This window comes from Meles meles, chromosome 8 (genome assembly GCF_922984935.1).
Source record: "Meles meles chromosome 8, mMelMel3.1 paternal haplotype, whole genome shotgun sequence".
NCBI classification, from domain to species: domain Eukaryota; kingdom Metazoa; phylum Chordata; class Mammalia; order Carnivora; family Mustelidae; genus Meles; species Meles meles.
The window spans coordinates 76,228,885-76,250,473 of NC_060073.1; the positions used below are offsets into that span (position 1 = coordinate 76,228,885).

The 21,589-nt window shown below is 36.8% G+C and overlaps 1 protein-coding gene across 2 annotated transcripts in view; it reads left to right on the forward strand.

The window, feature by feature from the left end:
- NAALAD2 (N-acetylated alpha-linked acidic dipeptidase 2) overlaps positions 1-15,756 on the forward strand; it is a 63,484-nt gene extending 47,728 nt beyond the window's left edge. For both annotated transcript variants that reach the window (XM_046014549.1, XM_046014548.1), the window contains 3 exons: positions 1,400-1,481; positions 2,393-2,485; positions 13,065-15,756. In XM_046014549.1, the coding sequence (XP_045870505.1) occupies positions 1,400-1,481; positions 2,393-2,485; positions 13,065-13,254 (365 nt within the window). In that variant the 3' untranslated portion in view covers positions 13,255-15,756. The remainder of the gene's footprint in view (positions 1-1,399; positions 1,482-2,392; positions 2,486-13,064) is intronic.
- The last annotated feature ends 5,833 nt before the right edge of the window (positions 15,757-21,589 follow it).

Sequence of the window (21,589 nt, forward strand, 5' to 3'; positions counted from 1 at the left end):
GTTCTTGTCCTAGATGCTCTGATTTTTCTTTTAGTGAATTACTTTTTATCAGTTGAAGTCGTATCCAACCAAGAGAGGGCACACAGTTAAAATGGAAGGACTCTCTTTACACAGGTTAAGTAACCTAATCTATCTCGTAATACCCAGCGTTCCCCCTGCCTCCCATATTGTCAAACTCTCCAACTCATTGGTGATACTCCATCTGGATAAAACACTGATAGTCTTCTATCTCCTACCTAACATGCCCTACTCCTTTCCCAATCAAAATTCACCATTTAGTGCCAGGCAAAAACAGGCACTCGAAAAATGTTTTAATGAAGGAATGATGGATGGGATGGATATATAATCTGCACTCCTGGTCTCCAGTTCCTCACTTTCTTCTACCAGCCCCGAGCACTGTCTTCCTACTACTAGTCTCCCGAAATTGTTTATGCCAAAGTTATTACTCACCCTTATTACTAAATACCGGGGACCCAATTTATTTCTTAACCCATCTGGACTACTATGGTTCACTGGAAATTTAAAATTCCTTCCTCAGTACTTTTCTGTAGCTTCCATAGTACCTATTATTATTTGGTGCACGGGTTTAAAAACTATACTAAGTAGAGCTTAAAGGAAATCTAGGACAAAGAAAGATTCTTACTCTTTATATTGAATGCACTACTTACTAGCTGTGTGACCTAATGGCTTGTGTCTGGAACAGTAAGTACTCTATCTGTAAAATGAATATTGTCTCCCCTGCTTCACAGATTAATGAAAGGATAGCAATAATTTGTTTATGTTCAGTTTAGGAAAGATAAAATGATAAATAGGTAATTGTAATAAAAAGTACACTGAGAACCTTCTCACTTCACTTAGAATCTTTGTAACCTAGAGAAAAGCCTGACTAGGAAAAAAAAAACCTGATCCTATTTCTGTCCACAGGTAGACTTTAAATAAGATCTTAAATGCACTCCTTACAAAGAGGGATTAACATTGTTTTAGTCTATAATATTGCAAAAACATAACTCATCTAGTATCTAGCATCCAGATGTACCAATAGTATGTACTGAATGAGTACATACATGAATGATGCATTTGTGGTAAAATAGGAGTTAAAAGAATTATTTAGGTCCTAGACTCCCGAAAGTTATTTCCTGAAGAAACAATTTAGTCATTTTCTATTTTATATACAGTTTTATATATGTATGTAATTTTTATATACTTTTATATAAAACACATATACACTATTTAATTTTTGTTACAATATTTTCTGGTAACTTCCACGGATCTGCAGGAAGGCGCAACACTGTTTGCCTATCTATTCACTCATATCAGCTTGGAATGGGACAGCAGGAAAGCGAACACGTGAAATAAGCAGCACTTACTAACTGACCTTCCACTTTTGTATTTTTAAAAGATTCTTTATTTTCTGCTGTGAAGAACTTCTCAGATGCTGCTTCGGATTTTCATAGAAGACTTACACAAGTTAATCTTAATAAGTAAGTTTCAAATGTCAAGCTCCCCATCATTCTGAAAAGTGATCTGGTTACTAGAATGAGTCGTGTACACTTATACTCAGCTCTACCTCACTGCTCTTGAGGTCTGTGAATCAGCAGCATCAGCATTACCAGGAGCTTGTTAGAATGAGAGTATCAGACGCCTTCCAAGACCCACTCAATTCGAATTCCATACTTGAATAAGACACCCCAGAATGGTTTTTATTCACACTGAAGTTTGAGAAGCCTTACTCTAAATAGTAGACAAAAACTCATCCCCACGACAAGGGCCAAGAAGGAGAGCTGGGAATTCACAGTTCCACAGGTTTAAGTGCATTTGTAGTATGAATTTCACTATGATCCCAGTACTTCCCTGTCTAAAACAGAAATGTTCTTATTGATACAATTTAATGAAAAACCCCTTGGATTGTAGGAAAGAAAGCCCAGAGAACTTATGTAGCACCCTAGAAAGAGAGCTGGCAGATTCCAAGTGTGAAAGGGGAGTCCTGGCATGCAATACCTCCCATCCTTCCTGTACAATGAAGCAACTTCCCTTCATTTGTTGTTTAGCGTTTATTCAGTGGCACTAAATGGCTTATCAAGAACTTGATAGCACACCCAATGTACCTCTGCAAGAGGCTGAGCTCTCCTAGAAAGAATTAAAAAAGTGTCTTTCTGTTCTTACGGTGATCTTGAAAAACAAATGAACCATTACCAATAGATCTCTCTTACTGTGAATATTAAAAGATGCCTCTGTTGTCATTTATGGTTTACATATAAGGCATTACCATTAATCTGCATTTTCTTAAAAGCCTATTGATTTTAGAAATTCATTTTTCCATGCCTCATCCTGTATTATTTTAAAATACAGTTCCATGGTAAGGGTTATAGTTACTTATTTCTTGTTTTCCCAGTCCCATTGCACTGAGAATCATGAACGACCAACTGATGCTCCTGGAGAGGGCATTCATCGATCCCCTTGGTTTACCAGGGAGGCGGTTCTATAGGTAAGGAAGCAACACGTGTTTCACTAAAGGACATTAGCTACTTCACTGTGACCAAAACCAGCATGCTTTAAACTGTTGCCGTCAGATGAATGGAAGGTGAATATGTATGCTATGAGGAACATGGGTAAGGTTATGTATAGTAGTATAAGTTGTAGTATCAGAAAACTTAACTTCATGTTTATGGTTTGCTGCAGATGTAAATGATAACCGGTAGCTGAAAAATAACTCCAAGAAAATCTAAAAGCTATGGAATTTAGAGGGAATCTTATGTAAATTCAGCTTATGTAATTCAGACTTCTACATTAACCTTTCCTATAGCATCTGATCATTTCCTATAGCTTAAATAGCCTCTGAATCTTCCAGTCCATAGGAAGCTTCCTACCCTCATGAGGAAGGCCATCTCATTTTAAGAAAGGTCTAATGTTAGTTTTCCTCATAAAGACCTTTTTCTCTGTAATTTTCCTCCCTCTGACCCTGTTCAGCTCTTCAAAGTCAAACAGGATAAATTTAGGTCTATTTCCATAGAACATTATAGTTTTTTGACGATGGCTGCCATGTTCTGCTGAAGCAATATCCTCTTTTTGTATCTGTACCTCTATGCTTTCTTTCATTGTCTTGGCCGTGTGTTTGGACAGTCTCATTTTTCTAGGTACCTCTTAAACTGCAGGTCCTCAGTGAAAATTTGTGAGGCGACTTATTATCAGATACCATGTGCCAGACAGAGTTCTGCATGTTAGCTTTCTTATAAATATTAGTTGACTAGTATTAACCTTTAATTATAAGCACAGGCTTTCAGAGCCCAGCTCTGGCTCATACTCAGCAACCTGGGCAAAAGACTTACCTAAATCTCAGGTTCCTTGGCTATAAAAGGAGAGGAGAGTTTAACTGCTTTCATCCCATAGGCTTATAGATTTCAGGCATGTGGCAAATTTAGTTCAGAGAGGAATGTACACAGTAAGTGGCTATTTTAATAAAGTGATAAACAGTAATAATTCATTATTGATACAAATAAAACAGCCATCAGTTAAGTATGTACATGTCAAATAAAAAGCTGAAAGCAAATCCACATGTTAACCCCCTCTTGCCTGTATTTGTCTATTATTCATAAGCAAAACACTTTTTTTCTCAAAATGAATGCAGACTCTATAGAAGCTTATAGGAGAAAAAGGGACCACGGTCCTTTAGCATTCCTTCTATAACTCACACACAGGCATTTGTTATTCTCTTTAAAGAAAACTGTTTTATATACGTGTGTGTATATATATTCATCTGTATCTAAATTAATGGGACCATACATTTTGCATCTTGCTCTTTTGTCATAACAATTTATCTTAGAAATCTTTCCATGCCAGTATATACAGTTTTAGCTCTCTCTTATCTGGCATATAGTATTGGATAGGCATGTATGTCTCTGTTGACTCTTTAATTCAATGTTTTTCCCTCATTTAGTTTTAGTAAAAGTACTGCCATAGTATGTCCTTGTGCCCTCTATATGCCCTTTGTGCCATTTGTCTTTCTATCTATATAATCAGTATGTGGATTTCAGGGTCAAAGAGTAAACACATTCTAAGTAACTGCTACACTGTCCTCCAAAAAGACTGCACTATATTTTAAAAACATATTAGGAATTATTAACTGAATATTAAGGCTATATTCTAAAGCAAGGGCAGTACCAGATGGCAAATGTAGGAAGATCCTGAACTCCCCTCAACCCAGGAACACACTGAAGCTGTAACTATATATGTAACAGTTTCCTCTCAAAAAGACCAGAAGACTAGCTAAGCCACTGCTTAATATCAAACAAGAAAAAGGCCATACCAAAGACAGTAGGAGAGTCCAAGAACTAATCATGCCATAAACCCATCTCCAGGTACACAACCTACAATTAGGAGGGAATTTATAAATCCAGAATTTTTCCCTTGAGGAGAAGGGTTCATACCTCAAGCAGGATACACCAACTTCTAAGACTTGCACCTGAGATTAGCCTCTAAAATATCTGGCTACGGGACACCAACTACCCAAAGGGCTACAGTGAACAGACCAACAGCTCTTAAAGAGCTTGCATGGACTCACCTGCCACAGGGTCAATACAGAAGGAGCCCTCTGAAAAGCAGACTTCATGTGAAAGATTCATTTGGTAATCTTAATGCATCACCTGGAGGAGGCTGGTGGGTGCCATCTTTGTTATTCCGCTGAACTCCAGAGTACCAGTATCTCCTGGAAGGCAGCTTAGTGTTTGTAGCTGCTGGCCAGGGATACCCTTTAATTGTGTGGCTACCCATGGGGCTTACTTAAATTCCTGGGTCCCATGAGACTGTAACAACTGGAGACTGTTCTTGGAAGAGTTTTTTCTAAGAAAAACAACTATTTGCTGGTATAGGAGGTTTGGCCTAAGGAGAAAGATCAAGGGCCTATGGCTGATGGCAAGTCTTTACACTCCCCCTCTGACCTGCCCCAGTTCAATGGTATATCCCAAAAAGGAGGTTATACTTTTGTTGCGCATCGATTTTTGCCACTGCTGCCAGGGCACACCTGTCTGTTGGCTCTGGGGCCCAGCAAGGTCCCACAAGACTGAAACCAATGGAGAAAGAGGTCTTAGACAGCAAGAGGCAACAGACCCAAGCAGCTCAGTCTTCCAAGTGACAGAGGTCTAAGTTTATCATCATGGCTACAGCCTGAGGGGCAGACTTCCACTTAAACACACGACTAAGGATTAACTATAAACCTTACCAGGTACATCGGAGGGCAGGTGCTATTTTTCGTGTTCTCACTCTTCCTGTTCCAGAGAGCAGACTGAAACATAAGCATATTTACCTACCGTGGAGCTTCAGCCTGCTGTAGGGCAGGCCTTGCATCCGGCCCTCTTCTAGAGGCCTATGGCAATGCTCTCAGGCCGTGTAGGTGGGGGCAGTACCACCTTTGTGCTCTCTTATTGCAGCTTGCTACTATATTCCAGAAAGCAACTTAACGAACTCAGCTGGAGCCCCAGTTTTTACTGTGTCTGAGGGACACCTCCCTATCATGTGGCTCTGGTGGCCACCCCAGATTGCTTATAGTCCCACAAGATGGTACATATTTGCATACTGTGGAACCCTAACCCTCAGGCAGAGCTTTTAATCACTGTGAATTTAAGGCCTGACTGAGATAGTCAGATAGTCAAGGGGACAGTGACAGGTCTTGGCACACACTTAACTACTAAGAGGAGTTATTAAAAAGAGGCTGTTGGAACAATCACAAAATTTGAGAAACAATTGGAGATAGAGCAAAGTTAGATGAAAAGGTTCATCTACTTCAACACTGGGAGAGGTGGCTGTTTAATCTAAGGCATAGAAACCAACACAAAGTTTAAAAAAAAAAATTCAACAGGAATATACCAATGAAAGATAAAGCCACAGAAAAATAGCTTAATGAAAACAGAGATAAGTAATCTACCTGATAAAGAGTTCAAAGTATGGCCATTAAAGATGCTAACCAAATGTGGAAGAATGGATGAACACAGTGAGAAGGTGAAAAGGAAAAGTACCAAAGAGAAGTCATAGAAGTGAAGGATACACTAAGAGGGGTTTACAGCAGAAGAGATGAAGCAGAAGAAAGTATCACTGAACTCAGAGATGGGGCACTGGCATTCACCCAAACAGAGCAAGGGAGAACAAAACAAAACAAAACACCAAAAGCTTAAGGAAGTTATAGAATACATCATTCCCAGTGTAGGGAGAGAAGGGGGCTAAAACCTGCCCTAACCTAGAGAATGAAACCAACATCCAGATCCAGGGAACCAAAAGAGACCCACACTAACACACATTACAATTAAAATGTCAAGGACAAGGAATTTTAAAAGCACCAAGACAATTACTTGTTATGTACAAAAGAATCCCCATAAGATATTTAGATTTTTCAGAGGAAACTTTGCAGGCCTGATAGGACTGGCATGATATAGTCAAAGTACTGAAGAACTAAACTAAAAACAAAAAAAAATTCCAACCAAGAATATTGTATTCTGCAGCATTATCATTCAGGATTGAAGGAAAAAGAGTGTTCCAGACTAACAAAAGCTAAAGGGATTCATCACTACTAAACTAGTCACATGAAATGGTAAAGGGAGTTCTTTAAAAGCTTGCAAAGAAAAGATGCTAATTAGTAACAAGAAAATAGGAGAGTGCAAATTTTACTGATACAGATTATAGTAAAGGTAATCTAAGAGTTATAAAAGCAAGCATAACTGCAATAATAAGGGATGCACAGAATTAAGAGGAAGTAAAATGTGACATAGAAAACAAAACGTGGTGACAGGGTTGATATAAGAGTAAGAAGGGAGAGCTTTAGAATGACTTCAGAGTTAAAATGTACTTTTCATGAAAGTCTACTTTAAATTGTTACATTAGTGTATGTAAGGCTCATAATAGCCACAAACCAAAAGCTACATAGAGGCTTACCTCTGATATACTGCAAGGTAGGTCACAGGTATTTGCAATAAAGCAAGTCACATGAAATTCCTGATTTTCTAGTACATATAAAAGTTATGTTTATACTATATTGTAGTCTATTAAGTGTGCAAAGCATTACTAAAAAAAAAAAAATGTATATACCTTAATTTATTGCCCCAAATGCTAAGCATCATTTGAGCTTTCAGCTAGTTGCAATCTTCTTGCTGGTGGAGTGTCTTGCCTTGATGTTGATGGCTGGTGATGAGAGTGGCTGTGGCAATTTCTTTAAAGAATACAACCACGAAGTCTGCTGCATCAACTGACTGTTCTGTTTACAAGATTTCTCTATAGTATGTGATGCTGTTTGATAGACTTTTACCCACAGTGTTAATTATTTCAATACTGGAGTCAATTCTCCCAAACTTAATTAAAAAGCAGCAGCAAGGCTTTATGTAATACTCTAAACCCTTTGCTGCCACTGCTGAAGTCACTGTTCTACCTTCACAGCATCTTCACCAGGTGCAGATTCCATCTAAAGTAACGACTTTTGCTTATCCATAAACAGCAACTCTTCATCTGTTAACAGTTTTATAAGACTGCAGCAATTAAAATATAATTACAAAAATTAAGGCCAGTATCCCTGAAGAAGAGAGATGCAAAAATCTTCCACAAAACAGCAAAGTGAATTTAATATATTAAAAAGATCATTCACTATCCTAACTCCAAGTATTCACAAATCAAGGTAGTATATGACATCAACAAAATAAAAGGTAAAAATCCTATGATCAAATTAATATAGATGCAGAAAAACCATTTGACAAAATACAACATCTGTTCATGATAAAAATTATCAGTAAGTAAAGTGAGTTTAGAGCCAGGCCATGTAAGACCTACCCCCTTGTACCCTAATACTCATGGTGAAATACTGAAAGCTTTTCCTGTAAGATTAGGAAGAAGACAAGGATGCCTACTCTTACTACTTTTATTCAACATAGACTTAGAAGTTCTAGCTGCAGCAGACGGAAAAATAAAAGGCATTCACATTTGTAAGGAAGAAATGAAACGGTCACTATTTGCAGATGACGTGGTAATACAGAAAACCTAAAAACACCAAAAAATGAGAACCAGTGAATTCAGTACAAACGCAGTGCACAGAAGTCTATTACACTGCTATAGACTACTAATAAAGTAGCAGAAAGAGAAATTAACTCCTTTACAACTGTATCAAAAAGTATAAAATACCTGTGAATAAACTTAACGAGAGGTGAAAGATCTATACTCTGAAAAGTACTAGATAGTTCTATAGTGGAACACAATAAAAATAAACGCAATCCCTACTGAAATACCAACAGCATTTCCCACAAAATCAGAGTAAATACTACTCAGGTTTGTATCATAAAAAACATTCCAGATGGCCGAAGCAATTCTTGTGAAAGAGCAAAGTTGGAGGTACATACAATCCCAGATTTCAAGATATACTACAAAGTTACAGTAATCAATATGATACAGGCAGAAAAACTGACCCAGAGATTAATGGAATGGAATAGAGAACCCAAAAATAAACCCATGCTTATACAATTAATAACATACAAAAAAGGAAAGACTGCAACGGAGTCTCTTCAATAAATGGTGCTGGGAAAACTGGACAGCAACATACAAATTGAACCACTTCCCTACATCAAACAAAAAGCAACTCAAAATGGACTAAATGCCTAAATAAATGAGAGAGCTAAAAGCATACCACTCCACCAAAAACAAAAAACCCAGCAACATAGGCAGCAATCTCTTATATACTAGTCTTGGCAAAGTTTTTCTGGATAGGCCTCCTTGGGCAGGGAAAAACAAAAGCAAAAATAAACTTTGGGTAGAATATCAAACTAAAAAGCTTTTGTGCAGCTGAGGAAACCAACAAAATGACAAGCAACCTACTAAATGGAAGGAGATAATTCCAAGTGATAGATTTAATAATGGGTTCATATCGGAGATAAAGCCCCCAATAATCAATTAAAAAAATGGGCAGAGAACCTGAATATATATCTTTCCAAAGAGTACACATGGCCAAGAAACATGAAAAATGTGGTCCCCATCACTAATCATTAGGGAAATGCAAATCAAAACTCAGGTATCACCACCTCACAACTGTAAGAAAGGTTAGCATCAAAAAGGCAAGTGTCGGTCACAATGTGGAGAAAAGGGAACTCTCATGCACTGTTAGTGGGAATGTAAACTGGTGCAGCCACCAGAGAAAACAGTATGGAGGTTCCTTAAGAAATTAAAAATAGAAATCTACATAATCCAGTAATCACACTGCTGGGTTTTTACCCAAAAAAAGCCTGAAAACACAATGTATAAATACATATTTAACTAAATACAAATACATGTATCCTTATTTTACCAAAGTGTTAAAACTGCCAACATAAGGATGCAAAACTAAATGCCCACTAATAGATGAAATAAAGATGTGGTATACATACAATGGAACATTAACCCTAAAAAAGAATGAAATCTTGCCATCTACAACATGGCACCCAACTAAGAGGGTATTATGCTAACTGAAACAAGTCAGAGAAAGACAAATACCATTCAATTTCACTTCAAAACAAATGAACCAAGAAAAGAAATGGTGGTTGCTAGAGGGGAAGGTGGCAGGAGGGTGGGCAAAATAGGGGATTAAGTGGTTCAGATTTACAGTTATAAAATAAGGCATAAGGATGAAAGGTACACCACCAGGGAATATAGTCAATAATACTGTAATAACTTTGGTGACAGATGGTAACTAGTTACTGCAGCGAGCATTTCTTAATGTATGGAACTGTCAACTTATACTGTACTGTCAAATGTATTCCAATAAAATATATATAATAAAAGTTTGAAATATTATAAGAGTAACTGTAGTTGGAAAAATGGTGTCAAAAGAACTGCAAGATGCAGGTTTGCAATAAACCTTCAATTAAAAAAAAAAACAAAAATGTATCTTTCAAGCACAATAAAATGAGGCAAGCCTGTAATAGATACAAGAAAGATAAAAATTTAAGCATACGTACCATCAAACCACAAAGGGCAAGAGGAGGAAAATAAGGAACAAGGAGGAACTACAAAACAGCAAGAAAACAACTGACAAAATAATATGTACATAAATACTGGTTATTTTTTTTTTTTTAAGATTTTATTTATTTATTTGACAGATAGAGATCACAAGTATACAGAGAGGCAGGCAGAAACAGAGAGGAGGAAGCAGGCTCCCTGCTGAGCAGAGAGCCCGATGTGGGGCTCTATCCGAGGACCCTGAGGTCATGACCTGAACCGAAGGCAGAGGCTCAACCCACTGAGCCACCCAGGCGCCCCAATACTGGTTATTTTGAATGTAAATGGAATCTGCTCCAATGAAAAGATAGGGTGGCTGAATGTAAAAAATAACAACAACAAAACAAGACCTGTCTATATCATGCCTAGAAGAGACTCACTTCAAATGTAAAGACCCGTACAGACTAAAAATGAAAGCACGGAAAAAGATATCAAATGTAAATGGAAGCCACAGAAAGCAGGGATAGCTATACTAATATCAGACAAAATACTTTAAAATGAAGACTGTAATAAAAGACAAAGAAGGAAATTACACAATAAAAGGGTCAGACAAGAGGATGCATTTGTAAATATTTATGCACCCATCGTAAAAGCACTGAGACCAAAAGAGAAACAGCAATAGGAGGAATAGAAGGAGACTTTAATACCACATACCAATGGCTAGCTTCCAAACAAAATAATCACATGGAGACATTCACCTTAAATGACACATTAGACCACATGAAATGAAAAGATACATACAGAACATTCCATCCAAGCAAGTGCGTGTAGAATATTCTCCAGGATGGGTCATATGTTATGCCAAAAAAATACAAGACAATGAATTTAAGAATCCAGCATCTCTTTTGACCACAGGGGTATGAAACTAGAAATCAGGGTCATATGTTATGCCAAAAAAATACAAGACAATGAATTTAAGAATCCAGCATCTCTTTTGACCACAGGGGTATGAAACTAGAAACTAGAAGAAAAGTGGAATACTCGCAAACAGGTGGAAATTAACATTCTACTTACTAAACAGCTAAAAGGTTAATGAAATCAAAAGACAAAAAAAGAGGGCACCTGGGTGGCTCAGTGGGTTGGGCCGCTGCCTTCAGCTCAGGTCATGATCTCAGGGTCCTGGGATCGAGTCCTGCATCGGACTCTCTGCTCAGCAGGGAGCCTGCTTCCTTCTCTCTCTCTCTGTCTGCCTCTCTGCCTACTTGTGATCTGTCAAATAAATAAATAAAATCTTTAAAAAAAAAAAAAGACAAAAAAAGATACCTTGAGAAAAATGAAAATGGAAGTACAACATGGCAAAATTTATGGGATGCAACAAAAGCAGTTCTAAGATTGATGTTCACCAGCAATGAGTACCCTGCACCTCAGAAAAAAAGCAAAACTCTCAATCAACCTAACACCTCAAGGAAGTAGAAGAATGACAAATAAAGCCCAAAGTTAGTAGAAGGAGGAAATAACAAGAGGAAATCAAGGAAACAAATTAAGAAGCCAAAAGAAAAGCTCAGTAAGACGAAAAGCTGATTGTCTGAAAAGATGAAATTTATAAACCATTCACTGGATTCACAAAGAAGAGAATTGGCTCAAATAAAGAGAGGAGACACTGCAGGAGATAATGGACAAACTTCTAGAAACATAACCTTCCAGAACTTAATAATCAAATAGAAAATGTGAATAGACCAGTTATTAGTGAGGAAATTGAATTAGTAATCATAAACCTTCCAAGAAACAAAAGTCCAAGACCAGGTGGCCTCACTGATGAATTCTACAAAACACTGAAAAAATAATCAGTACCAATTCTTCTCAAATTCTTCCAAAAAAGAGAAGAGGGAACACTTCCAAACTCATTTTGAAAGGCCAGCATTAGGGGCGCCTGGGTGGCTCAGTGGGTTAAAGCCTCTGCTTTTGGCTCATGGAGTCCCATATTGGGCTCTCTGCTCAGCAGGGAGCCTGCTTCCCCTCCCCTCTCTCTGCCTGCCTCTCTGCCTACTTGTGATCTCTGTCAAATAAATAATAAAATCTTAAAAAAAAAAAAAAGCCAGCATTATCCTCATAGGAAAATCAAATAAGGGTGCAAAAGAAAATTGCCAGCCAATATGATGAACAGAAAAGGAAAAATCCTCTATAAAACTTAGCAAACCGAATTCAACCATATATTAAAAAGATCACGTACCACAAATGGGGTTTATTCAAAGACGGTTTATACAAAGATGGTTCAATATCCGCAAATCAATACCACATTAACAAAATGAAGGACAAAAAAGTCTTTAACAGATGCAGAAAAAGCATTTGACACAATTCAACATACACCTTAATTAAAACTCAACAAAAGTATGTAGAAAAAATGTAACTCAATATAATAAAAGGCACATAAGACAAGCCTACAGTTAATATCGTATTTAATGGTAAAAGGACGAGACCAGGATGCTCGTTCTTGCCCCTTCCTTTCAACACAGTATGGGTAGTCCTAGCCAGAGCAATCAGGCAAGAAAAAAACCATCCATATTGGAAAAAGTAAAACCATTATTATTTGCAGGTGATATTATGTAGAGATAAACTTAAGGAATTCACCAAAAAACTGTTAGAATGAACAAATTAAATTCAGTATAAGGTAAAGATACAAAATCAATATACAGAAACTGATTTTATTTCTATTCACTAATAATGGCCTATCAAAAAGAGGAACAAAAAGATAATTCCATTTACAGCTGCATCAAAAAGAACAGAATACCTAGAACTTAACCAAGGTGAAAAGCCACAGGACTATTAGATGTCAGTTCAAGGATTTAAACCAGGTTTGTACACACCTTGTATCTATCTATATATAATTTTTACTGTACTCTGCCTTTCTAATTCTCCAGTAAAGGACAAATGCAGTGAATGCATAGTCAGATTTCTTTGCTTAAAGTTATACTGTTACGTAAGTATCATAAATCACTTACAGGTCTTCATTTTAGAATAAAAAAAGTGAATGCCAGGAGGAGACACACAGTATTCTTAAGGTGTGGTCTGACAAAAGGGAATGAATAAAAACATATACTCCAATCAACCTACCATCTGTTTTTTTCTATTAGGCACATCATCTTTGCTCCAAGTAGCCACAACAAATACGCTGGAGAATCATTTCCTGGGATCTATGATGCTATGTTTGATATTGAAAATAAAGAAGACCCTCATTCAGCCTGGACAGAAGTAAAGAAACACATTTCTATTGCAGCCTTTACAATTCAAGCAGCAGCAGGGACTTTGACAGAAGTGTTATAGTAAGGTCCCAGCCAAGTTGCTAGCCATTTGAAGTGTTACTGAAAGTCTGAGGGTAAAACTCTTCCTTGTTTTTTGATAATTCATGATGCCAGAATATTCTATAATCTTGCTTTCCATGTCATGTTTTGACTGTAGACTTCCATCCTGTCCATCTGTAAAGAGGTTTTTTGGCTCTTTTAACAATTCCTAACTTCATCACCAACAAAAACAAACAAAAAACATCAACAAACAAAAACAAACACCCCAGTCGTGGGGCAGAAAAACGTAACTGAAAATTCCCTTAAATGTCAAGGAACTTGGGACTTTGGCACATTGCTGGTAGAAATGTAAAATGGTACAACCACTTTGAAAAAGAGTTCATTAATTTTACAAAGTTAAACATACAGTGGATTCTTGAACATGGGTCTGAACTGCACACATCCACTTATACGTGGATTTTCTTCTCATAAATACAGTACTGTATATGCATTTTCTCCTGATGATTACATTTTCTTTATTTTTAATTGTAAGAATAGAGCATATAATACACAAAATAGGGGTTAATCAATCTGTTATCAGTAAGGCTTCTCCTCAACAGTAGACTACTAGCTGTTAAATTTTTAGGGAGTGAAGTTATGCAGATTTTTGACTGCACGGTGGACTGGCACCTGAACCCTCACATTGTTCAAGGGTCAACTACAGTAACTTTTGCAAGTTATTGATTCAAAAAGTTACTTTGTTTTCATCATCTTTAAGAAAAGAACAAGTGATTATGTGGTAGAATAGTGTTAATTAATCAAGGATGTTACAGAACATCTTCCCCTAGGAGTACTTCACCTATGAGATGGTTTATGTAAGCCACCTGGTAACCACAAAGCAAAAATCTAGTGATGAAACCTAAAAAAAGGGGAGACTGAACAAATCACCATAGAAATCCACTTTACAAAGGTAGAAAATAGGGTAAGGAAACACAGGAGATACAAGACTAGAAGGCAAACAATAAGATGGGAGTAGTAAGTAATTATGAATGGACTGATTTCACCAAACGGCAGAGTGACTGGATGAAAAAAAAAAAAAAAAAAAAAAAGGACCTAACTCCACTCTACAGGAAATTCACTTCAGCTTTCAAGACATACACAGACTTAAGCATAGGAATAGAAGAGGATATTCCATGCAGGTGGATACCAAAAAAAATGGGTGTAGCCATACTTATGCCAGAAAAAAAAATACACTTCAAGCCAAAACCACTAGCAAGTGTGATAAAGAAGTCATTATATAATGATAAAGTAACAAAGACGTCAAGAAGAGAGAATGTTCAAAAATACACACACATGCAGCATCAGAGTACCACGATTAAAAAATTTTCACCAGATTTAAATGGAGAAATGAGCAATACATTAATAGGAAACTTTAATACTACTCAATAAATTAATCATGCAGTCAAAATCAAAAAAGGAAATACTGGAATTGAACCAAAACATATTCTAAAACAAAATGATTTAGCAGTCATATATATAGTAATATTCCATCTAAGAACAGTATAATACACATTTTTCTCAAGGGCATATGAGCATTTTCCAGGGCAGATCCTATGACAGGGCACAAAACAAATTTCAGCAAACTAAGACTGAAAGTATACCAACTCTCTTTTCTGATCTGATCTGTCTGATAAATAAGACATCAGCAAGAGGAAGCTAGAAAAATCTAGTACATGGGAACTAAATAACATACTTCTACTAAACAGTAAGTCAAAAAACGGGAAATTAAAACAAATGAAGAAGGGAATATGACACATCAAATCTTATGGGATAAAAGCAAAGCAGTCAAGTGCATGAAATGCGTATCTTAAGAAATTACAAAGATCTCAACTGTACACCTCTAGGAAATATAAAAAGAACAATCCTACAGGAAGCAGAAGGAAGGAAGAAAATCAAAGCAGAAAAAAAAACCAACCCCTATTTCAGAAAAAAACTCCCATAAAACTAAATGCTGGTTCATCAAAGAGATAAAACTGACAAAACTTTATTAGCCAGACTTAGACAAAGATATAAAATTATAAATGAAAAAGACCATACAAGTGGTACTACAAAATACACAGGATCATAAGAGACTATTGAATAACTCTATACCCAAAATTAGATAACACAGAAGAAACAGACAAATTTCTAGAAATAACGCATCAAGACCAAGTCAAACACAAAAAACAAAATTTGAAAAGACGATAATGAGCAAGAGATTGAATCAGTAATTTAAAACCTCCCAGTACAAAAAATAACCCAGGACCAGAGGGCTTCATCGGCAAGTTCCAATAAACACTCAGAATTAATACCAATCTTTCTCAAACTCTGCCAAAAATGTGAGGTATAGGGAATACTTCCAAACTCAGCTTAACAGGCCAGCATTATCCTGGCACTGAAGCCAGATAAGAATACAACAAAAAAGGGGTGTCTGGGTGGCTCAGTCAGTTAAAAATCCAACTCTCTCTCTTTTTTTTTTTTTTTTTTTAGATTTTATTTACTTACTTGACAGACAGAGATTACAAGTAGACAGAGAGGCGGCAGAGAGAGAGGACGAAGCAGGCTCCCTGCTGATCAGAGAGCCGGATGCAGGGCTCGATCCCAGAACCCTGGGATCATGACCTGAGCTGAAGGCAGAGGCTTTAACCCACTGAGCCACCCAGGCGCCCCCAAAAATCCAACTCTTGATTCGGCTCAGGTCATGATCTCAGGGCTCTGAGACTGAGCCCCATGCAGACACTGGGCACAGAACCTGCTTAAGATTCTCTCCCTCTCCTTCCTAGTCCACCCACCATTCACTGGCACGTATGCTCTCTACCTTAAAACCACAAAAAAAGGAACTATAGACCAATATTCCTGATAAACATAGACATAAAAATTCTCAACAAAGTATTAGCAAATCAAATTCAAGAACACATAAATTAAACATCAGGGCTAGTTGGGATTTTTCCCTGGGTTGTAGGGAAGGATGGTTCAACATACACAAATCAATGCATTATTTTTCATCACATTAATGTAATGAAAGAAACATCATGATCATCTATGCATTTGACAGAATGCAAAATCCTTTCACGATAACTTTTGGCAGACTGAGTACAGAAGTAACATACCCCAAGTTAATAAAGGCGATGTGTGACAAACTCCTAGCTAACAGGATACTCAGCTGAGAAGAACTGAAAGCTTTCCCTCACATCCAAATCAGGAAGAAAGAAGTCAGACTGTCCCATTTGCAGTTATATGACTTTGTTTATGCAAAATCACAAAGACAACCAAAACACTGCCGGAACTAATATTTCAGTAAAGTTGAATGACGCATGATCAATGCACAGAAATAAGTTACCTTCCTATACACTAAGGATGAAATACCTGAGAAAGAAAATTATCCCATTTACAGCATCACAAACTATCTATTTAGGAATAAATTTCACCAAGGAAATGAAAGACATACCATGAAAACTAAGACTTAGCTAAAAAATGAAAAGACACAACCAAATGGAAAGACATCCTTTGTTAATGGATCGAAAGAATTAGTATTAAAAAGTCCATACTACCGAAAGTCATCTAGATTCAATGCAATCTCCATCAAAATACTGATGGCATTCTTTACAAAAATAGAAAAACAATCTTAAAATCTGTATGAAACCCCAAATTGCCAAAGCACTCTCGAGGGAAAAGAACAATGCTGGAGGTACCCCACTTGTTGATTTCAAACTATACTACAAAGCGACAGCAATAAAAACGGCATGGTGCCAACACTAAAACAGACATGTAGACCAATAGAACTGAGAGCCCAAAACTAAACCCCTGTGTATAAAAGTCAACTAATATCTGACAAGGGAGCAAAGAGTACCCAATGGGGAAAGGATGATTCTTCAAAAGATGGGTGTTACGTAAACTGGATAAACACAGAGCAATAAAATTAGACTTCTCTTATCACTCAAAAAAATCAACCTGAAATGGATCAAAGACTCATACATAAGACCTTACACTACAAAACTACAGGAAAACATAAAGAAGCAGCTCAACAGTGGTCATAGCAGTGTTTGAAATATGATCCCAAAAGCACAAGCAAAAAAAAAAAAAAAAAAGCAAGCTATGAAATGGGAGAAAATTTTTGCTAATCGTGTATCTGACAAAGTGCTCAAATCAGACACATAAAGAACTCCTATAACCGGACACAAAAACACCCAAGAGTCCAAAACTGGGAAGAACTAAACAGATACTTTCTCAAGACCTCCATCCACACGTTCAACAGGTACATGAAAAGATGTTCCACTTCAATAACCATCAGGAAAATGCAAATTAAAACCACAGGGAGGGATGCCTGGGTGGCTCAGTGAGTTAAGCGTCTGCATTCCACTCAGGTCATAATCCTGGGATTGGGGTCCTGCATTAGACTCCCTGGTCAGGGGAAGCCGCCTCCTCCCTCTGCCTGCAGCTTCTCTGGCTTGTGTGCAAACACACTCTGACAAGTAAATAAAATCCTTAAAAACACAAAAACTACAAGAAGTTATCACCTTGTATCTTTTCAAACGGCTATCAACAAAAAGACAAACATAGCAAGGATGCAGAGAAAAGGATATGCACTGCTGAAAGGAATATAAATTTGCACAGCTACTATAGATAATACTATGGATGTTCCTTTAAAAAAAAAAAATTAAAGAACCGTAACGTGGTCTAGTAATTCTACTTCTGGATATTTATCCAAAGAAAATGAAAACACTAATTCAGAATGACATATGCATGCCCATGTTCACTGCAGCACTATTTGCAACAGCTGAGATATGGAAAGAACCTGTGTCCATTGACAGATGAATGGATTAAAAAAATGTGATATGTATACACACACACACAGATTCACTCATGAGAAAGGAGGATATCCTGTCATTTGTGACAATATGGAGGACCTGGCACATTATACTAAGTGACATAAGTCAGACAAAGACAAGTACAATATGCTATGACTTATCTGTGGGATTTAGAAAGGCCAAAGTTGTAGAAACAGAAAATAAAATGGTGGTTACCAGGGGACAGAGGTTATGGGGTCAAGAACAGATGTAGTTTAAGGGTACAAATTTATAATACACAATATGCCTTAGATATATAATGACCATATAATGAATAAAAACAACAAATTGTTACTAAATTCATGAAACTTGCTAAGAGATTTGAACTTAATTATTCCAACTTCCAAAAATAATTATCAAATAATTACATAATGTGATAGAAGTGCTAATTATTACTTCAATGGCCACCATATTACAATATATAAATGTATCAAATTCATGTTGTACATTTTAACTCCTTGGAAGCAAATCTGTGTGGTTGGTCAATGACCACAAGCACGAAGAAGTCACTAAAAAGTGTTTTTGTTAAATGAAGTAATTAAGCAAAGGGATGGCTACAATGCTGAAGATGCTTACAGACTTTTAGATCTTATTAAAACTGTTAATAAAACTTATAAATCTCATACCTATCAAACTCAGAACTTCTTGGAGAATAACTATTAAGAAAGCTAAAACTCAGCTAGTCTCAAGGTTATCTGGCAAAGCGTAATATATAAAAAGTAAATCAACCATGTATGCTAGAGACCTCCCTTTGGAAGACAGGCCCTGTAATTTATAATGTAATTTTTTTTTTTTAAGATTTTATTTATTTGACAGAGAGAGATCACAAGTAGGCAGAGAGGCAGGCAGAGAGAGTGAGAGGGAAGCAGGCTCCCTGCCGAGCAGAGAGGCCGATGTGGAACTCGATCCCAGGACCCTGAGACCATGACCTGAGCCAAAGGCAGCGGCTTAAAGCACTGAGCCACCCAGGTGCCCCGTAATGTGGTTTTTGATTCATTAAACACTTAGGGTTCAGGTTTAAAAAGTCCCTTCTAATTTGATGAAATATCTTCCCTAACACTTCACAAACAAGAACCCATCCAGTTTCCACATAATTGAAAGAATGAGTTTGTCTGCATAACACACCAATAATTTCAATGTGATGCTTCTTTCACCCCGTTACAGTGCCTATGTACTGTATGTATGTATCTGCCTATGTACACAGAGATGTAGCAAGTTGTTCCAAAGTCCAGGTGACAGTAAGGCCAACTTATAGGCACAAGAGTTTACACGACAAATTCACTGCCATCACCCTATTACTTTCATTCAGTCCTGCAGACTTCATAACTCTTCCGAATTTCCCACCTGTCCATTAAGGTCCTTATCAAGTATGTCAGTGGCTCCACTGTTCAGTGCAAAAACTGAAAACCCACTATCCTTTCATGATAATTTGGTTATTTGATACTAAGACTAATAAACAAATGGCAGTTACAATTTTACGTTTTGCATGTTTAGATGTCTTTAGTGTCATGATAAAGAGTTTAAGGACTTAGGAATCAAAGTCCCTCAATTTAAAATCTAATTTCGCCATTTGCTACTTATGTGACCTGACGCAATGTATGTAGTTTTCCTTTGCCTCTACTTCTCTATCAGTAAAATATGGATAATAGTATATAATCATATGGAGGTGTTCTAAAATTAAGCGAAAAGCTATTAAAAACACTTAAGTTACTTGGCAACTTCTAGGTGCCAAACACTTTAACAAAAAAATTAGCTGTATAGTTACATCTACAGTCTTGAATTACTTGTAACGGATACCTAAATTCCTAAGCCTCAACTCCAAATCTATTAAGTCTAACCTAATCACTAGTGAATTATGAAGTCCTGATGTTAGACACTTACTTTTCCTGATGGTTTAAAATTACCTGCTTGAAAAATGGAAATAGAATTCCACCACTGTTCTAATACCATTGTTCTAATTTTCCTTATCCTGATACTGGCTTTCTACTCCCTTAAATTTACTCCTCCCCTCTGCCTCCAACTCAGGCTTTTCTTGCTCATAATTTAAGGAGTTTTATAGAAGTGGGGGAGTGCCCTGGAAGGAATCCTTAAAGTATCAAAACCAGTCCAAGTTGGCCTTCAATATAATGTCCGTAGTCTGAGACTAGTCTGTTATTAGAATCTAGTTTTCATTTGTAGGGAGCCTTTTAAAGTTTTATACACAATTATAATTTCAAGAAACCCACTAATTCTAATAAATTCAATGCAGTAAATGTTTATAATTTGTGGATTTGCTGACACACATAATCTTTACATTCTCTTCCATCTTAAGAATATTTCATGCCTAACTAAATTGTTTAATCACTGAACTGACAGAATGATGCAAGAGATAGTCTGTGGTGAATTTATGTTTTGTCAATCCAGCAGCCTTCTTTCCCCATTCTTCTGGCAAATAACTTTTCTTTCAGTGGCACACACTGCATATTCAGGGCATAAGCCTGAACAATCCTTTACTGGATGGTATGTACCCGTGATTCCACCAATGAGAATGACACTTGGTTTCTTGTGACTGTCTTTACCCATACACATAAATTCAACCCTAAGAAAACCAAAAGACAAATGCCAAGTGAGGGACATTCTACAAAATACCTGACCAGTCAGCACTCCTCAAAACTGTTAGGGTTTTGAAGAAGTCTGAGAAACTCAAAACCAAGAGGAGCCCAAGAAGACATGATGACTAAATGTAATGTGGCATCCTAGATGGGATCCTGGAACAGAAAAAGAAATTAGATAAAAATTAAGGAAATGTGAATAAAGTATGGATTTTAGTATTAAAATGTATCAACACTGGTTCATTAATTCTAGCAATTTTATCGTACTAACAATTTTTATCTCATATAATTTATCAATGTTAATTATAGAAGAAATTGGATATGGAATATGTGGGAATTCTCTGTACTATCTTTATAATTTTTCTTTAAATCCAAAACTGTTCTAAAAGAGAAAGTAAATTTAAAAGAAATTAGGCTGATAAAAGGGAAAAAAAAATGCAAACCTAATCACACTTCCATGCTGCTAGTACAAACTTTACTGTACATCAACATTTCTCTGCAAATTTTTGAGCCTCATTCCCAGAGTTTCTGATTTAGCAGGTCTGAGATTGGGGACCCAGAATTTGCACTTCTAACAAATTCTGAGATGTTGATCCTGCTGGTCTAAAAATGGTATTTTGTTAGTCACTGGCTTAGCCTAGAAGATGAAAGTCAGAAACCTCAAATGATCCCTTGCTTATCTGTCTTTCCTATGCTGGCATCTTATGTTGCAGGCACTTTATATAACCGCTTTAAGCAAGTCTCATACTAAAAGGGAAAGACAGATAAATCTGATGCTGTTTCATTACACATTTTTCTAACATGCAGATATGAATTCCTATCTGTAAAGCTACATACAGGATACATACCATTATCAAAAAGACAATGGAAGCTTGTTTCTGAAACTGAGGATTCTGAAACT